The following is a 23,254-nucleotide window of genomic DNA, read 5'->3' on the forward strand; positions in this document are numbered from 1 at the left end:
TTCAAAACCTGGAACTCATACAGTCAATGTACCAAAGTACATTCTGTTGATTTAGATTATTATGGCTTACAGGTAACAAAAACAGTGTTAATTGCAAGTATTGGTGTTTTATTTTAATCCTTCTCTTTTGCTTTTTTTTTTTTTTTTTGCTGGATAGTGAAATTTTAATCTCCAAAAAAGCTTAACAGCAGAAGATAGGTTAAAGCTCCATAAGATTTCCGCTACAGTCGACCAAAGCTAGCAGATGGCATGGGTACCAAAATCTTCTCCAACTGTATAAACTTAATACTTGTTTTCTGTTCCTCCAGACTTTGGTGCTGTGATTTCCGAATGAGATTCTGACATTACTTTCATCTGAATAGAGGACTTAAGACCACTGAGTATAATTTAAACAACTCAATGTTGCACAGCAACGGTTCAGATTTTTTTCTTTTTAGGTAGGATGATTCAGATGCTGTGTCTCACCCCAGTCCACACCTCGACATTATCTCAGACTCTGTTACTCTTTTTTCTTCCACTCAACCTTACATTCTTATCTTTAGCTGTAGCAATCGTCGTAAGCAACATTTTGCACCTTAAATTCTTAACGAAAGTTGCCCAAGCCTATCTTCCAATTGGGTGTAGGTCAAAATACTACAAAAAAGAAGAATTTATGTATGTCAGCAAAATTTCAGATTTTTACTGCAGGCAAATCCACCAAATCTAACAGAAATAAACAAAAATTTTAAATATATCCAATCAGTGTGTGATAAATCTGAATGCTTCACTTTTCGAACTGAATTACTGGAATAAATTACATTTTTCATGATATCCTATTACTGAGATGTACCAGTGATTTAGTCTGTTTAAACTGTATTTAGGTCTTTTATTCATTTTTACCACCACCCTAATGAAATATACTCTGTGTTAAGAAGTTAAAAAAATTATTTCAACTTTATAATCTTCAAGCACTTTCGAAACACGCAAATCACTGGCCTGACTGCAAGTATGTTGAAGTAATTCCAAGATCCTCAGTATGTTAATTTCTCAGATGAGTCGTATCAGAATGACTCATCCTTGACACAGTCATTAACATTAAGAATAATATAGATTTAAATAAACAAATACAATATGCCTGTTTTTCTTGCTGAACTGATAACATTTGCATTTTGAAATGTTTTATTCTTGTCTATTTTATTGTGTTTGTTTGTGATCTTTTGTGCTTTTGCAAGTGCATCTTTTACTCATATTTTTCCAAACATGATGACAGAAAATCTTAACTTTTTAAACCACAGGATCAACCGGGGCGACCCAAGACCCAAAAAACAACACCAACTCTTGAGTTGTTATGGGTAACAACAAATAATCTCATGTAACACAGAACTATAAAATGTTCTTTAATGACATGAAAAGTGAGACACATAATTGTTTTTTGTTTTGTTTTTTTCTTCTGGCTAACGTTGTGGTCTTACCTTATAAAATAAAAGTGCTACTAAAATGGTTGGAGATCAGCATTTTTAAATGTAAACTCAGCTGCAGACAAAAAAAAACAGAAAAACTTTGTTACAGAAAACAATAAAAAAGAGAGAGATTAGTGGGGGGAAGAAAAAAATGACCCCTTTTTGATTCCTGTTCGGCAGGTATATGCAAAAATTGTCGTTGGCAGAGGTAGACAGCAATAATGTATATTTTACCTACGCAAAAAAATATGGGCTAAATCTCACACTAAAACACAGCAAAGGAAACTGTCTCAAGACACTGCCTACAATGACTACAATCCAGTGGAGAAATGTCTTAAATGCGAAGTGGGCCTACACCGTATAATAACACTCAGTTTCAAAATAGTACAGCAATGTGTTGTATATTCTTACAAAACTATCAGCTATTTCTCCCTCTGACGTTGCCTTTGTTGTAAAAGCAGAGAATTTCGGCAAAGAGCCACTAACACTTATGAAGAATAAAATACTGTTTATCAGATCAAAGAGTTATAATCTGCTGATAAACAAAGATGTACTCGAGTACAAATGTGAACTCAGTTCTGCTCTTAACACAGTATGAAAGATTTAGAAATGCAGCACGGTGAGAAGGTATTCACCCACTTTGCACATTTCTTCTTCTGTTGCTTTCCTTTATACGTATCACACTTAAATGTTTCAGATTAACAAATCTTAAGATGCGCCAGACATACCGTGAGTAAAATGCAAATGGCAGATTTCAAATGACGTGTTTACAAAGAAAAATAAAGCTGTCAAAAATGAAATGGCTTGGTGTGAAAAAGCAATTCCCCCAAAAATCCTTATAAACTGCTTGTTAAGCCCTTTGGGACAACCGCTGCCATCACACCATTTCTGTGGAACAAGTTTGGTCGGCTGTTGCAGACTCCTTTTAATTTAACCACATTAAAAAGGTTTTGCAGAATTCACGTTTCCATTAAGTAATGGACATAATCTTGGTTTTAAAGAATCAAACTGGCCCCAGAGCATCACACTTCAAACACTGTGTTTCCAAAATGCTGTGCCAGTTTTATGTCACATCTAACAGGACATACACCCTCCATATTGTCCTACTCTTCTCTCACCAGTCCATTATATATTTTCCCAAAAGTCTCTGGGTTCATTAAGATACTTCTGGCAAATGAGAGATGGGGCTTTGGCCTTGGAAACCTTCAAGGATGATATTTTTGCCCTGTCTCTTTTTTATGATGAACATTACGATTAACTGAGGGAAGAGAGGCCTCAGCTAAAGGCTGAAGGAAAATCTCAATGCAGTTTTAGAGCAATTTTGTTAGACGTGTTGAAAGTTCTGAATTCTTCAAAGTTTTCTCTGTTTGTGTTACGACTCTCGTGATTTCAGACACGATGCCTTGTGATTTCCTAACGTTTGGTAGTAGTAAGATTGCAATTAGGTACTTTCAAAGAAAACATGGTTAATCATAGCTAATGCAGGCTTAACAAGGGAAGAGGTTACTTTTTTATTTGCATAGGAGCCAGTTAGTTTGGAGACGTTTTTCTCTACGTAAATGGAATTGCCATTTGAAAACTGGATTTTGTTTTTACTCAGGCCATCCTTGCATGATATTAAAATTTGTTTCAATATCTAAAACATTTGCATCCGACAAAAAGAAGCAAAATGGGCAGAAATCCATAAGGAGGCAAATACTCTTTCATGCCATTGTAGTTCATGTGGACTTCTCCTTCTGAGAAAGGTAGTGCACCAAAACTGCCCATGATTATCCAAGCATAAATCAGCTTTGGAGACCTATTTACGATTGGTAAAATTTAGAAATTTACAAGCAATAATACACTTTTTTTTTTTTTTTTATCAGAATACCGTTGTCAAAAAAATGGGGTGAGGCATAACAAAGTGTTTCGGTTTTCAGAAAAAGTGAAGCACTTGACACTGACAAGTAAAATGCACACATATTCTTTACAGTGTAAGTCATGATTAATGTAATAAAACAGGCTTTAAGCAACTTCCGAGGTTGCGACTTTCTGTCACACGCTCTACCAACACGGGCCGTATCTTAGTCTTAATTGTAAGACACTCAAATGTGGTGTAGTGGATATTCACATTTCTTCTTCTGTTTTGAATAGTGTTGTGGAAAACATCCACAGTGAGAACTTTTTTCTTTTCTTTTTTATTTGTTTCTGCCGCCCTCTTGCTTCATGGTTCATTGGAGTCGCCTTATGCACTCTGTTGCTCAATCTCAGCGCTACTTCCAAACAAGGCCACCAGCTGCTCCTCGTAATTAGCGATATTCCTCTTCATGATGTCCATGCAAGGGCCGAGGAGTCTCTCAAACGCTTTCACATCCAGGACTTTGAGAAAAAAAAAGACAGAAAGACAGCTTTGATTTTTATGGGAATTATAGAAGGTCATGTGAAAACAGTAAGTCTATAGACTGAGTAAATCTCATAAAAGATTTTTTTTATTGGGATAAAGGCAAATGCAAGATGCTAATTAAGCACTGCCTATTTAGAGAAGATAAAAAATTAAGGTTGGTTTTGATGAATTACTCAGAACACCCAGCAAAAATTCATGCTCCTTCAACTCATATTTTATTATTTTTGTAGGGCAAACCAATGCATGGTGGTGCATTTGTTTCGTAGAAAAATAATGACATGTTTATTTATTAATACAAATCCAGCCCTTTCCCCTTACTAGAATCACTGTGTTCACAGTCAACTTTAAATTCAAATTCAAAAATATGTTATACACTAATACACTATTAAATAGACATAAAACATGGCAGTGACAGTTTGTCTTTGGTAGAGACATAAAAAGCTGATCAGTTAATAAAAAATAGTTGATGGATTTGGGCGGAGGTTCACTGTGCGACAGGACAAGGTCCCCCAAACCTTTAGCCAATGGAATGGTTTGTATCAAAGTCTAATTAGGACGACCTAGTCAAAGTTCAGACCTAAATCTAATTAATAATCTCTAGAAAGACTTGAAAACTGTTTTTCAGACAAGTTGGTGGAGACAAATCTCAACAGATCTGCAGTGAAAGGTTATTCCACAAAATATTCAGTCTGGAGGGGAAAACATTTTCATGCCATGTGATGTAAGAAAATATAAAAACAAAACAAATTCCACAAGTAACTGTGGCTGCAGTCATCCGTGCTTTTGGTGTCTGAGTGTTCTGAACAATATCTCCTGTCTTATGGGTAATTCTGCACAAACAGTTTTAGGGGAGGGAAAAAGAAGACATAGCGGAAGAGTGAGTATGAATGGCTGCCTCGACCCCTAACACAGCACATCAAAGAAGTGTACAAAATGTACCCAAACATTTGACACTCCCCACAGCATATGCCGATGCAGCTCTGGGCTTGTTTGTGACAAGAGCCAACTCCCCAAAATACTGGCCCCTCGTGCACGTGGCAATATCGAGCTCCTCTTCCTCCTCCTCGTCTTTTTTTGTCTTGTGAGAAACAAAAAGCACAAGGATAAGAAAGCAGAACCGAAAACACGCTTCCAGCACACGCCTGGAGCGTGTGCTTCCAGTTGTGAGGTTGAAAAGCAAAGTGGACACGGAAATCATTTTAAAACGTCCAAAATTACCCGGCTCCTTTTCATGGTGATCCTAACTTGGCCGCTCTCAACGATGTAAAAGCAGTCCGCTAAGTCACCCTGTTGCGACACAGCAATGCAGGCAAGCGGGCTCAGACTTTGCAAGTGCAAAACAGAGGATGAAATCGCTAGGAACACTCCACACAGAGACGAATTACCTGAGCAATAATTTGCTGTGAGTCATTGTATACTCTGGTGGACAGCACGTCTACCACCTTCATTCTCTCCGACACCTGAAAAGACATCAGGCTATCAACACTTTCACTGTGAGTCCGTGGTGCCCTTTGTTTGACACTGTGGTGCAAAGCTGACCTCTAAAGAAGTGAGTAGGGGCAGAGTTTCAATGAACGCTTCGTACATCTTCCTCTTCTTGGCGTTGTTCTTCACTATAATCCTCCGGAATGTAAGACGATCCTGAAACAAAGTTTGAAATAAAACAACTTTTTATTTATGTCTACAGATATAAGTGTGTGTGTTTTTTTTTATTTAAAAATGTTTTTTTAAATATATGTTTATTAACATTGTCACAATGACCTGACAGGAACAGATTTTTTTAAAAATGAAACTTCTCTGGCTCTATGTAGTGATCCAGCTGCTACATGTTTAAACACATTGCTTCCTGTCAGAAACAACCAATCAGAGCTAGGAGGAAGTTCTTAACACCGTCGATCATGTTCATGTATGTGCTGCTCTCACTGTTTCCCCATTCAGCTTGCACTATTGTTGAAGCTCGGGACTGCCAGTGTGCTGCAACTCTGCTAGTGATGGAGAAACAACCCAGTGTTACAGGAGACCTAGCAATTTCTTGAGTTCTCAGCTTAGTTTGCTGAGGAGAGAGGCGCTGTAGTGCAGGAGAGTGCAAAGGCGAGGGTGCGCACCTTCAAGTATAAGTTAGCATATATAATCGACAGAAGGATGGACTATCTGAAAATGAAACTATGGCAATAAAGCAGTTAAATAACTTGTAAAATAGGCATCAGTTGTTGGCCCACTGGTAAGCTTCAAAACAAAATGGTGAAAGTAGAATTGCAGAAAAACTTAAACATTGACAATACATAATTGACTTGTGGCTGGTGGACAATCAGCTAAACTGGCAAGACTTCAAATCAAATTCTGCCAAGGGCCCAGTACAGCCTGTCATTTCATGAGGTAAATGTATCATTACGCTTCTTATTATTATAACTCCAGACTGTTCTGCTGCTTTTTCAGACACCAACTCTTATGAAACCACAATATGCATTAGGTCTCAAAATGAGCTTGTGATTTTTTCTCTCTTTTTTTTTTTTGTGGGTGCAACAAAAGCATTTATTCAAAAGGTAAAAAGAAACACGGCACTCAAACGTTCCTCCTGCTTGTGCCATCTGTCTGCAATACAGTAACAGTGGTTTAATATGCCAAATATTGCTCCAAGAATTAGGCGTCAACATAAAATAGATTGAACTACATTGTAGGAAGTACCATTAGCTGCAGAGGGCGCCCTCCTCAAGCCGAGGCTCGCCATGACAGGCTCGAGAGCCCCAGGCCTTAATAAAGAGGTAAGTACTAGTGCACGTCAGACGGCAAATAACATGTCCACTGTAATGTTCTGTTAGCTCAGAGACTCTCTGGCACCACTTGCTCATCCCCAGACAAAGCTGGCTGCATGGTGAAGAGAGGAGCTCCTGCTCGTTCACAGCTTAAGCTGCACACTCTAAGACTCTCCGGTCAGCAGAGGGTTCAGCGTCAACGTCCCTCGTCTCCCGTAGATGACATAACAGAGCGGCTAGCTGCTCTTTAAGGACACAAACCTTGCTGAGTCATGAATAAGAGGGATGTTTCTCTTCCAAACGAACCGTCGCACTGCTCATCCGGCCCACAGGAAACTTTTTAGAGACAAAATTGCATCCAAATTCTATGGAGTCGTTTCTACTATTTCATTAGCTCTTAGTGAATATGTAAATTCATATCAAGCAGTGATATTAGTCCTCTAGTCTGATTCTCACATCCAATGGATTTCACACAGATGAAACCAGACGTTCACAATGTTGTAGGTCATGTGACTTTCTTCTCCCTGTCCTCTTTTGGATCAGCATCGTTGTTTTCAGCTGGAAGCGTGCGGATGGGCAAGACAGCCTGCAAACTTCACTCGGGTCCAAATCGTTTTTAAATTTTGTGGAAGAATGCGCAAAATGTTTGACCTAAGTAGAAAAAAAATTGAGCAAACATGAACAGTTTGGCTAATGCTAACTATCACCTATGTCAAAATGGTTTCTGACTTCATTGCAAACAGTGTGAAAGAAACAACGATTGCGTCAATTAACGCTTCAACTGCGCATTATGTTACCCAGTCCTGACTGTGCAGCACCACGCTGCAGCACAACCACAAACAGCCTGGGTGTTTATTTAAACTGTGCCAGCTGACTGCACAGCGTATGTCATTAAAACCTGAGCAAGCAGCAGCCAGCTGTGCTCCTGCTCGGGTGCGTAATGTTTCACTCACCAGGCACCAAAGGGCTCCAGGCGAGGTTGCAATTATGGTGGCCGCCCTCGGGGTGTTGTACATCAGCGCCAGTTCTCCAAAGCTGCCCTTGTTGTCATAGGAGCCCACCAGCTTCTCCGCGCCCTCAATCTTTACAAAAATGTTGAACGTCCCACTGACCGACAGCAAAACCACAAAATAAATCACTTTTAAAAATTTAGAAAGACACAATTAATCATTTAAAAGTAAGTGCGTGTAGCACCTTTCGATGACGTAGAAGTTGTCCCCGTCATCATCTTGATCAATGATGTGCTCTCCCTCTGTGCAGAACTTTTCAAACATGGCGTCCAAAACTTGAGATATTTGCTCCTGAGAAGGAGAAAAACATAAGGCTGTTTCAATTTCTTTGTGTTTGAAAACAAATGATAAAAAAATCAATATTTCCAACTTAAAGAGCTGACCAATGGTTGAAACAACGCAGGGAGGAAACACAAGCAACGTAAATCTGCTGGACCAGGTCGTGTACTCACTGGATCTAAGTTCTTGAACAGAAGAATGTCCCTGCAAGCTTCCTGTAGTCTCTGCCTCTGCTCGTCGGTTTTGGGGTGGGTAACCTGCGAAACAAAATGCATTTCACGCGGGACTGTCTTGGAGCGGCCGATGATTACATAAAGAAATCATATTCTTCACCAAAATGTCGTCTTATGCTAAGAGAAATGATATATCTGTATGATTGCTGCATGGACTGACGTTTACCCTTGGCTCTTTATCTTCGTCATCTTCGTCAGGGTTGAACGCCTCTGCACACACTGTATCACAGATAGCAACAAAGGAAAATATTGTCACATCTATGCTGTGTTTTGACAATCTCAAAGTACATTTACTCCATTACAAGCTGCATTTAATCATATTTGCACAGAACCCTGTGGACAGTAAAGACAAACAGCCTTCTTCCCCGTTCTGTTATTATGCCTTTGAATGCAATACAGTAACTTTAAGATATATTCACAGCCCTTCAGTTTTTGCAGATTTTGTCCCATTACACCCATAAGCGTCATTGTTTTGTTTTTTTTTATCAGCACTTTATTTCACAGACCAATACAAAGGAGTGCATAATAATGAAGTGAAAGGGAAATTATGTATGATTTTCATTATTTTCTACAAACAGAAAGCCAAAAGAGGCAAATTTATGAGCGTCACCTTTGCAGACGTCTCTACCCACCTTCTGAATCTAAAGACCGACTCTTGTGCCCATTTTTCTACGGAAAATATCTCACGTTGAATCAGATTAAATAGAGAGCATTTGTGGGCTAGAATGTTTGAGTCTTGTTGGATTTAGGTCTGAACTTTGGCTGGGCCATTTCAACACGTTAATACAAACACATAAAAAATAAAAAAAATTTAAAATAAAAAAAAAAACTCTGAATGTTCCTGAAAAGCCCATTTATTCTAGGAACTTTACAACTAATTGAAACACATTATGTAGCTTAATTACAGATGGATGTTTGAAAGCCATTATTTCCGTTAGTTATGACGATTTTTAGCAAACGGGTCATGAAAAAAATGACCCGTTTGAAATTAGACCATTCCATTAGACCAATAGAAAAACAAAACATTTAATACAGAAATGTGGGTGTAATAAAAAAAAGTTTATTTAATACTTGTGTGAAGGCTATTTTCAAGTTATTTTTAATCTGATAAATTGGCTTCATCTGAATGCATATTCTGATTTATTGACTATGACTGTATGTGTTTTGGATTGGATTGTATCTAATTTGTTTAAGGGAGTCTCTAGCGTCACTCTCAAGTCTTCCATCATAGTTCCCTTCATGAACTATGATGATCTTCCTCGTCTTTAAATCCTAAATATCCACACAGTGCATAATGCTGCCACCACCATATTTCTAAGTGGAAACGGTGTGCTCAAGGTAATTTGAGGTTACCTAAATTTTCTTTTTTTTTTGTTTACATTGAGGTTTGTGTTTGTCTCAAGTCAAATGTTTAAGGGATGTGGATACTTTCGCAAGGCATTGTGGGTAAACTGTGCTATGTTTCAAACAGAATTAAACAGCAACATTTTGTTAAAACATTTTTCCATTCGTGCAATAACACTTTCAGGATAAGGAATGAATTAAATCATTTTTGCAGGTCCAATTGCACCTGGTTTTCATTTCTATCTACAAGATTAGCCGATCCGAAATGCTCATGGTTTAACAAAGTACAAGTGGAACGTTTCACATCAGCAAAACTGCAGCCATCTTTCCGCCAGAGCCACAACCTTTCCCGACTATTGTGAGCGAAAGATAATTATAAGCATCACTTGTCCTGATTTCCTCGCCCATGTCACTCACTGACATAATAAACCAGGTTCAAGACAGAGCAGCTTCACAGCCTCTTACAAATCAGCCTTATTGTAATAAGACGGAAGCGATGACAAAAGACAGCTGGCATAAAAAAAAAAAAGATTTTCATTTGTCGGAGAAGCTACCCGTTCTCTGACAAATGACACAGACCAGAGCCACAGGATGTTAATAAAAAACTTTAACAAGCGGCAAATTGTAACTCACCCGATGCTCTTCTGATGAATCTGTTTATCACTGGCGCTGTAAACAACGAAAAGCCACATGTTCAGTTTCATCATAAGCTGAATCGCTCTGAAAGCTGTTTTTGAAAAGAGGTTTGGTGGCTGTGATTTCACAGCTAATACCCCCGTGGAGCCCAACTCATTAAGGAATCCACATTCATCAGGGTGAAACCTGAATGAGGACAGCTGCTTTGAAGTGGATTTAGGTCTTTGAATAATTTCAATGACAAGGACAAAAAAGAAAACATTAAAATGTAACACGGTGTGAAAGTGCCAAGCTCCTAGAAAATAGATCAGCATGAAATGTATATTAGGAAGTCTCATCTATTGATAGCTTCCCAGTCATGAAGTGGGCAGGGGAAGCTGGCTGAATGATCATCAAGCGTGACCCAAAAACTCGTCGATTTAACAAACAAACCTGCTCATATCTAAGCGCTACAGCCAGCCGGTCGGTCAATTAAAGCTGCAACTAAACTGAGCTGTCGATTTGAATTTTTTGGTTTAGCGTAGTTAAATATTTTTTGTTGCTTGCGCCTAAAGACTTTTTTTTTTCCAATCGTTGTGCCCCTTTTTGAATATCCATCATCTACTCTTGGTACCACCTTCAAATACCGGGATCCCATATTTAAAGATAGAAAAAATAAAAGACCTGAAAAAAGGAATCAAAGCAAGTGTTTTATTTTAGTTGAGAAGTTTTAACATTGCAGCACATGTAAAAGTCTTGAAATTCTACCATGGGGTTTGGTTTTGGTGTACCACCCAAAGTGTAAGTTGCATTCTGCAATCTCCATTTAAGAACATTTTTCCTCGAGTTTGTGAATTGGATTAGAGCAGAATGCTGTGATTGACTTTTATGACTAAGTCAGCACCAAACCAACGAACAAATTCCAACTTGCAGCTAGAACGCATTCAACTCAATCACTATTCATCTCTCACTTCTGAAACAATTTGCAATAATTAATAATCGTCTTCATTTTGCCAAACTTTTCCACAATCGAACTCGAGGAGGGAAATAAAACTGTGCTTGGTGATCCGTGGTTTTATGTGCAAGTGCAACCCCTCAATAGAGTCAGCTTGGGGCCCTATTTATGGTCGGACCGGCCCTGCAACCGGCCCTTTCAAACCCCACCACTCACCGGGATGCTGTCTCTGATGTGTTCTGATGCTGCTTGCATCTCTGCATGGCCAGATGTTTGAAATACAATCACACTTCAGGACAAACAAAATGTCACCTTTCAAAGCAAGGCGTTGCTTAGATCTCCTGTTTTTTCCATCAATTCCCCCTTCCTTACTGGCTAATGAGGTTAAACAGGCCTGCTGATAGGTGGCCTGAAAATACTCAAGACAACAACAACAACAACAAAATAGAAATGGAAAGATCTCTTCATTCTGCAGCTCTTGCAATCGAAATGCATTCTTAACGCAAATAAAACCCCGTTGCAGAGCTGGACACGTTTAGCGCGTCTCTCAGCCTCTCTGACCATATATGGCGAATGACAGACAGCAACGGTGGTGGATGCAAGGTGGCGAGCATCCCCGCGCCTCGTTTCCAGCGTCTCCCAGCCGTGCGCTCGCTCCACCGTGCATGCATATGTCTCGACATGCATTAACATCAGCGACGTGCACATACGCGCTGTGTCCAAAGAGAAAAAAACAAAAAAACAAACAAAAAATAAAAACGCACATCGGCTTACCTATGAATTCCTCGTCGTCGTCGTCGTCCTCCTCCTCCTCCCCGTTCTCCGAATCGATCTGCATGGCCTCGTCAATGAAATTGACCGCTTTCCCAGATCGCGGGGCCGAGTTTTGGTCATTGCCAAAGGAGGCCTCTTTGGTCTCGCTGTCCTTCAGCCGGGTGAAGTACTGTAGCGCGAACTCGAGCAGGTCCCTGGGCTGATTCCTCAACACTTCCACGGTAAAGCTCTGTAACAGCTCCGTCAGTCCCTCGGGGATTTCTATACTCATTCCTGTTTTCAGTCTTTGGATGTGGACAAAACCGGTTTGCTGCGAATTCTACAAAATATCACACACACACGCACGCACACGAGAAAAAGACAAAAACAGCTTCCCCGCCCTCCTCCCGATGGAAATAAGGATAACGGGGTGTATAGTCTGGACGCCCCCCAAGTCAGTCAGTCAGTCAGCGAGCCGTCCACAGCGGATCCTCTCCTTTTCTTGAATGAAAATGGCTGTGGATTTTTTTTTTTTTTTTTTTTTTTGGGTCCAAGCATCTTCTGCTGCTTCTGGCAATAGGAAACCCACGCATGTGACCCAGGAATCCATGGTAACCACCTATCCAGGGATTGCGTACATGAGCGGCGGCGGCGCAGAAACTGCAGTCAGTCGCAAAATACAAATTATGGGAAAGAGAAGCCGACGTGTTGTCAGACATGGATTTTCACCGGAGGAGGTCGGATCCTGCCGGCAGAACGAGACATCACATCATGCTCATGTTCTTATTTTGTGTGTGTCGGTAATTAAGTTGTTATGTCGAGCTGAAATATTGCGCGATTGGGAGTGGATGAAATGCATCGGTGCTCAAATGTGTTGTTTTTCTATTTTGTTTGCTTTTTATTTATTTTATTGTTACTTTAAGTTGAGATCATGAAACCACACCCTCAAAGCAGGTGAGGAAAATAAAAGTAATGCGGATTGAAGTTTGCATGTAGGTTTTGTCTCATCCGTGCATATTGGCCTTTTGTGGTCTGCATTGATAAAAGAATTATAATTAATCACTCAAATCCCAAAAATCTGTGGACTATTACAGCATGGTCTATATTTTGTGTTTCAGATCAAACAAGTAAACAATAGAAACAACTAATGTGTAGGAGGAGTAACACAATTTTCTTTTAAACCATGTTGTCCCTGGATGCTAATTATGTAGAAAATAATAATCATAATAGTAATAATAAGTACAGAGGCAAATCTCGTTTTGACGCCTCAATGCCAGAGAGTTTGGGGACCATTTCCGGAATCACAGGGGCGGAAAAGCAATAACTGCTGCAGGAGCGTTTAGGACATTGTGACTCTGACACTGCACACCAACAACGACGTTTATTATACAGCAGAAATGATCAGTTTCTTTTATAAGTGTAGGGTTTCCTCTCCACCCCCAGGCTTTACGGGATTCTCCTCCCCTTCTTTGCCCTGTATCTGTCACCTTTTGTTTAAAAGATAAGTTTTCTCTCTGGTGAAGATTTTCAACGATTTCTGCTTGTCTGCCTGTTAGCTTCCTGATGGTTTATTGAAGCTGCTCTGTGCATCCCTTTCCTAATATTACATCTACCAAAATTTAATAGTACATTATGAAATTAGTTGTAAAAAAAAAACAGAACAATTAAATTTAGGAATTTTTGATACGTGTTGAAACTGATCAGGACTAGACATATTTGTAGCATTGAGACTGGCTAAATAAATGTGCATTTAAATGAGAGAGATCATTTTTAAAAAAACAAAATATCTTAAGTGTTAAAATTTACATTTACCATGTTTATCAAAAGATATGTCGGTAGGAAAGTGTACCAGATCCTATGTAATATAGTACATGTGACCTGGCTGAGTTAGAGTAATTTGAGTCCCATCCGTGCGATGGCGCCATCTGCAGGAAGCAATATTATACTGCAATTTCTAAGGACAGTTTGTGTTTCCCTTCATAAAGTCTATAGGGTGTAAGAAATAGTTAATATTTTCCTAAATAATTAAAATATAACAAAGAGGCTGCCAATTTTAATCAAACCCCTTTAAAATATACTGAAGGTGAATGCTATGGTGTCAAAAGCTTGTCACTGGGATAAAGGAGTAGTGTGTGATTTTCCAACCACTTTGTGCTATAAAATGGCACTGCCAAATTAAGTAACCATGCATGCTACCTACATTTGTTGAAAAAAAAAAAAATATATATATATATATATATATATATATATATATATATATATATATATATATATATATATATACATTAAAAAAAAACTTGAGAAAGGAATTTTCTCGGGTGGTTCTTATCCTCTGAGCTCGGGTCCTCTACCAGAGGCCTGGGAGCTTGAGGGTCCTGCAGTATCTTGGCTGTGCCAAGGACTGCTGCACATTTCTGGACTGAGATGTCTGATGTTGTTCCTGGGATCTGTTGTAGCCACTGCTCCAGTTTGGGGGTTACTGCCCCGAGGGCCCCGATGACCACAGGCACCACTGTGGTCTTCACCTTCCAGGCCCTCTCCAGTTCTTCCCTGAGGCCCTGGTATTTCTCCAGTTTCTCGTGCTCCTTTTTCCTGATGTTGCAATCACTTGGTATTGCTACATCTACCACAACGGCTTTCCTCTGATGTTTATCCACTACGACAATGTCTGGTTGGTTCGCCATTACCATTTTGTCTGTCTGGATCTGGAAGTCCCACAGGATCTTAGCTCTGGCGTTCTCCATCACCTTTGGGGGTGTTTCCCACTTTGATCTCGGGGTTTCCAGTCCATATTCTGCACAGATGTTTCTGTACACTATGCCTGCCACTTGGTTATGTCGCTCCATGTACGCTTTCCCTGCCAGTATCTTGCACCCTGCTGTTATGTGCTGGACTGTCTCAGGGGCCTCCTTGCACATCCTACACCTTGTAGGTAGTATTTATCAAATATGACTTAAAAGAAATTTGACAGTGTAATTTGACTGTAATTGAATGCATTGAAATTGGGCCTGTCTCTTTAGGTCCTGTTCTATAATCCATAGGCAGACTGTTCTTCTTACACAGCTAAATTTTGTACCCAATCCCCAGTTTCCCCCACTACTTTCCTCAAGTTTCTGTACCGAGAATTGGATGACAGATCAATATCCGTTTACATGAATACATGGCATCACAAAAAATTATATATATTGCACCTCCAAACCAGAGGTGCAATATATTTCCTGCACGTTCTGTTTTTCTGTCTTGATTAATATGGACGGTACTCTGGTAAAAATGTCTGGCAACAGTTTGGAACAGTGCAAACAATATTCATATTGTATGTGAATATACAGAGCATCTTAGGATGTCCTTTGTCATGTTCTGAACTGTTGACATCTACTCCATTTGTTTCACAAACTTGTGAAACAGTGGAAGCATTTTAGAATTGACTTCCTACAAAAATACTAGAATTTGCAAACAAAGTGTCATTTTCACAGAAAGCCAGATATTAAAGTACTCTGAACGTAGCTAGTCACCTATAGCGTTAACTTCGGTGATAGTAATACTTCTAACACTTCAGCAGTTCTGCCCACCTCTGCATCTCAGTCCTCTAATTTATCTTGTGTTCAGTAGTTGTAGCTTCCCTAAACCAACCGAGTCAGTTTTGACAAATCTAAAGATTCTGGAAGCGTTTTCATGAAAATGCCGTACTGTGTCACATTTGGACGTGTTTAATGCAAAATGGTTTGGTAGTACTTGATTTGGTTTCACTTCTGCATTGAAAACACATTTTTAATTGTTTTCCAAAACAAAGATTTTTGTGGTAACATTTATTCGATCAATAGACGGAATTGCATCTTTCCATAAACAGTTCAGTTAAATATTAACAAATTTACAGTCATGAGGAATGTAAAAAAAAAAAAAAAAAAAAAAAAAAAAAAAAAAAAGTCACAAAAACCCAAACAATGGTCTTCTTAAAAAAAAACCCCATCCCCAGGACCCCACTCAGGATAACATTAAACACAGCAGCAATGGAACAAGAACTCCAATTTCCAGTTCCATCGTCACGTCGTCCTTTTCAGTGCTTCACAGTTCATCCTTTGGCTCTGCCTGCAGGGTAAGAAAGAAGTGTGAAATCTTTGGCATTCAGAGTCATGAGAGCATATTAAGGACATGAAAGAAGCCTCACCGTTTCGTCATCATCATCTATAACTTCTTCATCTTTATCTTCAGACTCTTCCTCTGCTGGCTCCTCTGGCTCTTCCTCCGGCTCTTCTTCAACCTACCGAAAAGATGCCATTTTTAATGGGTACTCCAACAGTCAAGTCATTCAAATATTAATGCGTGGGAGTCAAAATTAGATTAAAAGCCAGTGAACGTGCCTGTTCGTCCAGAGGGACGTTCATGCTGAGCCGGAGCATGCGCTCTATTCTGTCTCCGTAAGCTTTTGTGTCGGCCAGCTGGTATCCTGAGCGCAGAGTTGCCGTCTCAAACAGAACCACTGCGAGATCTGATGCGGTCTGGTCCTCAGCATCAGCCTAAAAAATGCAAGAAACAAAAAGTAGTCAGACATGGCGTCGTTTTATCGTCAAAACTGTTTAAGGCATTCGATGACGCATCAGTAGGAAGGGCAGATTGATGCTTACATTGACTCTGTTGAGCATCTGCTTGACAAGGGGATGTTTGGGGTTGATTTCTAGTGTTTTCTTCTGGCTGGCATAATAACTGAGGAACAGACGACAATACATGTGAGCTTCAAGAGGCAGTAAGACAGGTTTACAGGCACTTATACATAATTAAAATAGCAGAAAAACTTAAAATAGAAATTACACAACAAATAGATTCTAATGTTTTGTCAGGGAATTAGATTGTTGTATTGCATGTCATGGACAAGATGGTGTTTTCTGGACTTTTGGGAATCAACTCCAGCTGAAGTCCATACCATCTCAATTTTCCCAAAGACTTGGTATTGCTCATGGGTCTTTAGAGTCCCCACTAACCTTTGTAATTTTTACTACTAAAGTTAGTCCTTCTCCTCAATTTTCCATTAACATTTTTGGAAGCAGCGCATTTAAAAACAGGTTTGAACTCCGAGTGCATGAGTGTGACTTGTACAACAATCATGTAATCAGTCTTACTCTGTGATTGGTTGGGCCACTACATAATATTTTCTAAATAAATATCCCTTCTACAATTTAAGTCTTGGCAATATTTCAAGACACATTTTAGAGTTTTCACATATCAAATAAATACATTAAGTATCCTTAATCAATGAAATTTCAGTTGCATTACTGAAAAGCATCTGATGTCCTTTCTGACATGCAGCTGTGTTGACACTCACTTTGTGGAAATGTCTTTTCCTGTCTGGTAAGCCTGAGCCTTCATGATCCTCTCCATGTTTCCTGACCAGCCGTACTGACTGGCAACCAGAGCGCAGGGCGAGTTGGTCAACCTCTGAGAGAGAACGGCCTTTTCGATCTGTTGAGAAAAGAGGCAAATATTCTGACTATGCGACATTAAAAACGAGCCAAATCCATGATTTCTGTTGGTGGATGAAATAACTACAACACAGCAAATTTTCTACCTTGTCCTTCAGGGCCTTGTCCTTGAGCCAAGTAGTGAGAGGCTCAAACTCCTTCTCCAGGGCCTCCCTCTTCTCCTTGGCCTTATCACTTTCCTCAAACTTGACGCCCTCTTTGGCCACATTCTGGAAGCGTTTTCCGTCAAACTCTGGCAGCGCCTGAATGCAGTACTCGTCCACAGGCTCCGTCAGGTAAATGACCTCGTAGCCCTTCTTCAGCAGCCTCTCAACGAAGGGAGAAGACTCCGCCTGTCAAGACACAACGGATTATTTCAGTGAGCGTTCTAACATTTCAACACTCTCCAATCCACCCCTGTATACCATCGTTACTTACCTCCTTCCTGCTGGTCCCTGCCATGAAGTAAATCTTGTCCTGCTTCTCCTTCATGCGCTCCACATATTGCTCCAAGCTGGACAGGACTGTGTCGCTGTTGGACGTCTGGAAGCGGAGCAGTTTAGCCAGACGGGTTCTGTTGGAGTGGTCCTCGATGACGCCCAGTTTGACATTGGTTCCAAACTCCTTCCAGAACTTTTCGTTGTACTGATCATCTGCAATCTTCTTGATCATGTCCAAAGTCTTACGGACCAGCTTCTTGCGGATGACCTATTGAGTCAGGAGAAATTGTTTAACCAAACGTCTTTCGCCTTTTCATTGAAGGACCGTAGAGACTGCAATGGACTTTGAGATTACCTTGAGCAGTTTGTGCTGCTGCAGGGTTTCTCTGGACACATTCAGAGGAAGGTCATCAGAGTCAACCTGGCAAAGGAGACCACACTTAGTCTCAGAGAAAGTGATGGCAAAGAAAATCATATAAACTAACCAGCTATCAGCAACTCACCACTCCCTTGACGAAGTTCAGGTATTTGGGCATCATGTCGTTGAAGTCGTCCGTGATAAAAACTCTCCTGACAAACAGCTGTGTGACAAAGTTTTGACATAAATCTCAAAGTCCTGCATACGTTTTTTACTCCCTTTTTTGTTGAAACAAAACTCTGCTTTGTTCGCAAACCTTTATATAGTCGTTCTTCTTTGAGCCATACTCGTCAAAGAGGCCACGTGGAGCCGACGTGGGGATGAACAGGATGGACTTGAAAGTAACTTCTCCTTCAGCAGTGAAGTGGATGTGAGCCAGGGGGTCGTCACTGTCCTGGTGGGGAGAAAAACGTGACTGGAATTTAACAGGGTCTTGATATAAAAAGGCTTCTAACTTGTCTGACAAATATAGACTGTTCATACCTTCGAGAAGGTCTTGTAGAAGGCCTTGTATTCGTCCTCTTCAACCTCCTTGGCTGGTCTCTGCCAGATTGGCTTGATGTCATTCATCAGTTCCCAGTCCCAAACTGTCTTCTCAACCTACCATGTGAATGATTGTTTAAGAAATGGTACAATTCTGACTTTATGTACTATCCAATCCACCATGACACAGCAAAAAGATTCGATCAATAGGTGAAGAAAAATAAGAAAACGAAGAGAACTGGTTCTGGTTGGAAAATAAATATCCACTTAAATGCTATCAGTTTGCATGTACAGCTCTCTTTAGTGTTGACATTATTGAGATGTGAAAAAAATTTCGCAGAAGAAGTCCAAAAAGTTGGAAACCTCTTGTAACACCAATGGTCTACCTGAACTTCCGGCATGTACTGCCACAGTTAATAATAACTGTAGCATGATGCTAATACATGATTAGCTCAACATGCTGCTAAACAGTTCAATATGTTAAGTCCATAATGAAAGATTGTGAAATCCTGTTAAACTGCAGAGGAGACTGAACAAAAAAACAATAGGACAAAACAGCTGTTTATATTAAGGAATAATTTAGCGGTCAACAGTCAATTGGAGCCTTTTGTTCTCAAAACTCACTAATTCCAATAGCCCTAAGTGAGTTTTCAAAAAATTACAGGAACAACAAGGATCTGTAGACTTCAGGCTTTCACAACACAAAGTGCCATTTCCACAGTCGGACAGTACGACGTGCAGCTCTTGTTTGTCACACTTGTTTCTGGGAGACAAGGCGTAGCATTTATAATTGGTAAAAGGCTCCAATTGTACATGTAGCATTTATTTTAAATGGACTTTGTCAAGAAATATATCTTTTAAGAAGTTAATTATTAGATTTTCAGGTGAGCAAAGCTAGAGCAGTTCTAATAAGGAGAAAACTTCTCTAACTTTGAGGTGTTTCAAAGGAGAAAACACCCGAGAAGTACAGCTTAACTAAACTATTATACAACTCAACTTTAAGCTCTTACCTTCTTAGTCTTTGGCTTGTCTTTATCCTCCTCCTCTTCCTCTACTTCAGCCTCATCTTCAGAAGCCTCCTTCTCTGGTTCATCTGCCTCAGCGTCATCGTCGATGGGCTCTTCAACCGTCTCAGTCTTACATGTTCACAACAAAAAGAATCATTTGCCCTGCTCTATATTCTCCATCAGCTTTATAATAGCAGGAGTGAGAGTTAGAATTAAATAATTACCTTGCTAGCCCAAACGTAGATGGGAAAGTTGATGAACTGGGAGTATTTCTTCACAAGATTCTTGATAGTTTCTAGTTCAAGGTAGTCTGAAGCCTCCTCCTTCAGGACCAGTCTGAGTTTGAAAAAAATTTAAATAAATAAGAGGCAAAACACTCAAGTTCAAGGCCAGCGTAGAATGAGAACTGAAGTAGTGACTATACAACTAGTAAAATGTTTACAGTTATTCATCAGCCACTATACTCAATAAACGTACGTAATGGTTGTTCCCCTTCCCAGTGTGTCCTCACGGGGATCCTCGATGACTGAGAACTGGTTGGAGTCTGACTCCCAGATGTGCTGTGTGTCGTTGTTGTGCTTGGATGTGACAATAACCTTGTCAGCAACCAGGAAAGCAGAATAGAAACCCACTCCGAACTGGCCAATCAGCTCGGACGTAGACTGCCCTTCAGACTGCATCTCCGTCATCTTGTTGAGGAACTCGCTGGTGCCCGACTTGGCAATGGTGCCCAAGTTTCTCACCAACTCGTCTTTGGTCATTCCGATACCGGTGTCAGTGATGTGGAGCATGTTCTTCTCCTTATCAGACTGCGAACGAGAATGGAGACAGACATGTCACGAGTTAAATTGTTTACAATGTGGCAGTTCTGATAATAAAGCAAAACTGCTTAGGTAGCAGCATTTTCCTGCTTCAATCTGGGGGGAGAATTATACAAAATTCACTCCTGCACTCTCCCTGCCAACACACTTGAGGAGACTGAATCGAACATTTTAGCAATTTTAAACATCTTTAAAATATATCTCACTGCTTACTTTAATTTTGATGGTGAGCTCTTCATTTGCTGCCAATGCTGATTCATCAGTAAGAGACAACAGCCGGATCTTATCCAGAGCGTCGGAGGCATTAGAAATCAACTCCCTGAGGAAGATCTGAAAGACATGAACAGGTAAGCATCCCCCAGACAGTAACCCAAACAGGGCTTCCACTTCCCTCTTCCATCCTCCTACAAACCTCCTTGTTCTTGTAGAGAGAGTTGATAATGAGCTTCATCATACGATTGACTTCTGCCTGAAAAGCGTGTTTTTCAGACTTTTCCCTGAGTTCCTTAATCTGAGAAGCATTCAAACCATCCAGCTGGATAGCCTCCTCCTCCCTTAAGGAAGTCAAATACAGAAACGCAAGTGAAACAAAACAGAGCACACAGATTTAAAACGTCCATAAACAGAAAGCGATTGGACTCCTTGTTTAGAGTTGCTTGTGATGGTCATGTTCTCGAGAACTGAGATTCTACAGCAGTAGCTCGAAGGAAGAGGACACTTTCACTGCTCACATGTCTACCATGATGATCGGAGTACAAAGGCTTGGGGGAGCTGACCTTGAATTTGGGTGATTGTCAGTGTAACCAAAAAAAATAAATTGTGTCAGCTTTGGATTTGCAGTAATTCAGAAAAATGAGCAAAGTTGTTACTGAAACAATATTCTGTGACAAAGAAGATATGTTGTGTTTATTTTTTGGACACTTCTGCTTAGATTGTAAGCATCTCACACACTAAATACATCAGTCCCATTTAAACAATTATATTCACTAATATACAAAGAAAACACGAATCAATGACTGAATGCTAAACTGCCCATAATTGATTTTCGAATGTTCTTTTCCTTGCTGATGTTCTGTACATCAATAGTGGAAGTAACAAATGTGAACTTATTCTGAAAGCCTATTTTCAATTTCCTTAGCAAATAAGCTGCACCTACCTCTGCACCACCTCATCGTCTGTTCTGGAGCCATCTCTGCTCTTTCCCAGGTCGTCCTCAACTGTGCCATCCACATCCACTTCATCCTCGGCCCTTACAGCAGCTGCCACGGAACAGATATGGTTACATTTTTGTCACACATGTCGTACCATACCTCTGCGTCGGTTGTAACGGTCGACGCTGATCGTTTAAAAGACGAAATTAGTTTGAAAGTCCGATTGACTGCGATAGAATGGATGCATTTCTGTAAAGCGAATTGTGTTGCTAATAGAAACTTCTAGAAAAACCGTCACGAATCACAATAGTGTCCATTGTGACAAATAAATAAAAATTAAAGCATATCTGCCCAAGGATTTTCCTGTCTCCATAGCAGCCAACGTGCGGCTTCATTCCCACAACCAGAAACTTCTGGAAAGGCAACAAGGAATAATGAACATTGAAGCTGCTCTGAGCTATCAAAATATGCCGTTTTGAAGGTTTAAAACTCATATTTATGCAGAAAGAAAATAAAGAGTTGAGCATAAGGTGGAAAAGCACAAAGACAAGTTTCCATTAGCCTTGCTGTAGCTGAAGTAGCTAAAAAAAATTAACAGCAAGTGAGCCACAATGACAAAAAAACAACAACTTCCCGCTACTTACCGAAGGCCAGAAGTGTGAAAAGCAGCCCTACCACCCAAACTCGTTTCATTTTGAAATAAAGCTCTACTGATATTGTGAGTGCTCAGCTCCTGAGACAAAAGGCAGGAGAAATAGCGCAGGAAGCTCTGTCTTTGTAGCAGTTGCCGTGCGGCTACTTCTTCGACTGAGTGAGCGTGCCCAGTCCGTTAAACCCTCCACCGTCGACCAATGGCTGCGCACCACGCACAACATTGGACCAATCACCACCAAGCATATGGCACATGCGGTCCAATCAGATCCCTCAACATAAGTCGATGACCGAAAATCGTGGCTAGACACCATTGGCCAAGAGTGAATATTCAGCACATCACTTCCAAAAATTAAGGTTGTATTTTACATGAAAATCTACGTAGGTTAAAGATTGATTTGTTGAATAATATCATAGAGAAAAAATGCAGCTTGATGACACACACACAAAAAAACGATGACTCTTTTTTGTTCATGGCTTAACTGCCAATATCATTGCATAACATATATATATGTACGTAATTAGGTGAAAGCAGATATGCAAATATGAAAGACGAATATGTCTTCATAAAAATGGGAGCTTATTTGATCTGTACTAAATGGGAATCTCCAAGGATTGCGTTGCTTATTCTATAAAGTTTAGTGTTGCTCAGCGATAGACATAAAACCTTTCCAGGATTTGCCTCTGTGCTCTACATTTTTGGTCTAAATTTTGGAAAATATACAAGTAAATGCATGAACGATTCAGGGTCTGTTTTATTCTAAGAGCCCTACTTGTCTTATTCCACCAGATGGCAGTATTTAGTTAGTAAGTAAATGATACGGTTGTCACCTCTAATGAAGAATGTTTATAATAAACAGATGTGCCAGATGTGTATATTGTCGTGTTTCATCCCCCAAGGGTGTATCTGATTATATGAGCATCACATAAGGTTGCACTACTTAAAAAACATATTTATCTGTGTTGCCTCAAAATGAACGTAAATAAAATACCAGATTTTATAATAAATCAGTCTCATTTATAAATGGTCATTTCAAATCTACAGAAAAGTGACTCTGTGTAGTCA

The 23,254-nt window shown here is 40.0% G+C and overlaps 1 protein-coding gene across 1 annotated transcript; it reads right to left on the reverse strand.

The window, feature by feature from the left end:
* Window positions 1-1,363: 1,363 nt before the first annotated feature.
* hsp90b1 (heat shock protein 90, beta (grp94), member 1) lies at window positions 1,364-22,364 on the reverse strand. The gene is made up of 28 exons (XM_055027229.1): window positions 22,182-22,364; window positions 21,543-21,645; window positions 20,799-20,940; window positions 20,600-20,716; window positions 20,043-20,374; window positions 19,790-19,901; window positions 19,569-19,694; window positions 18,559-18,675; window positions 18,332-18,469; window positions 18,161-18,238; window positions 18,013-18,078; window positions 17,656-17,925; window positions 17,325-17,570; window positions 17,082-17,218; window positions 16,387-16,465; window positions 16,119-16,278; window positions 15,930-15,994; window positions 11,786-12,095; window positions 10,075-10,110; window positions 8,264-8,316; window positions 8,038-8,121; window positions 7,770-7,876; window positions 7,529-7,682; window positions 5,362-5,463; window positions 5,208-5,282; window positions 5,041-5,109; window positions 4,762-4,900; window positions 1,364-3,797 (listed from the first exon to the last, which is right to left on the reverse strand). The coding sequence occupies exons 1-28, from the start codon at window positions 22,228-22,230 to the stop codon at window positions 3,664-3,666; spliced, it is 3,600 nt and encodes a 1,199-aa protein (XP_054883204.1). The 5' UTR covers window positions 22,231-22,364; the 3' UTR covers window positions 1,364-3,663.
* Between the last annotated feature and the right edge of the window lie 890 nt (window positions 22,365-23,254).

Source organism: Poeciliopsis prolifica, unplaced genomic scaffold (genome assembly GCF_027474105.1).
Source record: "Poeciliopsis prolifica strain line A6 unplaced genomic scaffold, Auburn_PproV2 SCAFFOLD001, whole genome shotgun sequence".
NCBI lineage: Eukaryota > Metazoa > Chordata > Actinopteri > Cyprinodontiformes > Poeciliidae > Poeciliopsis > Poeciliopsis prolifica.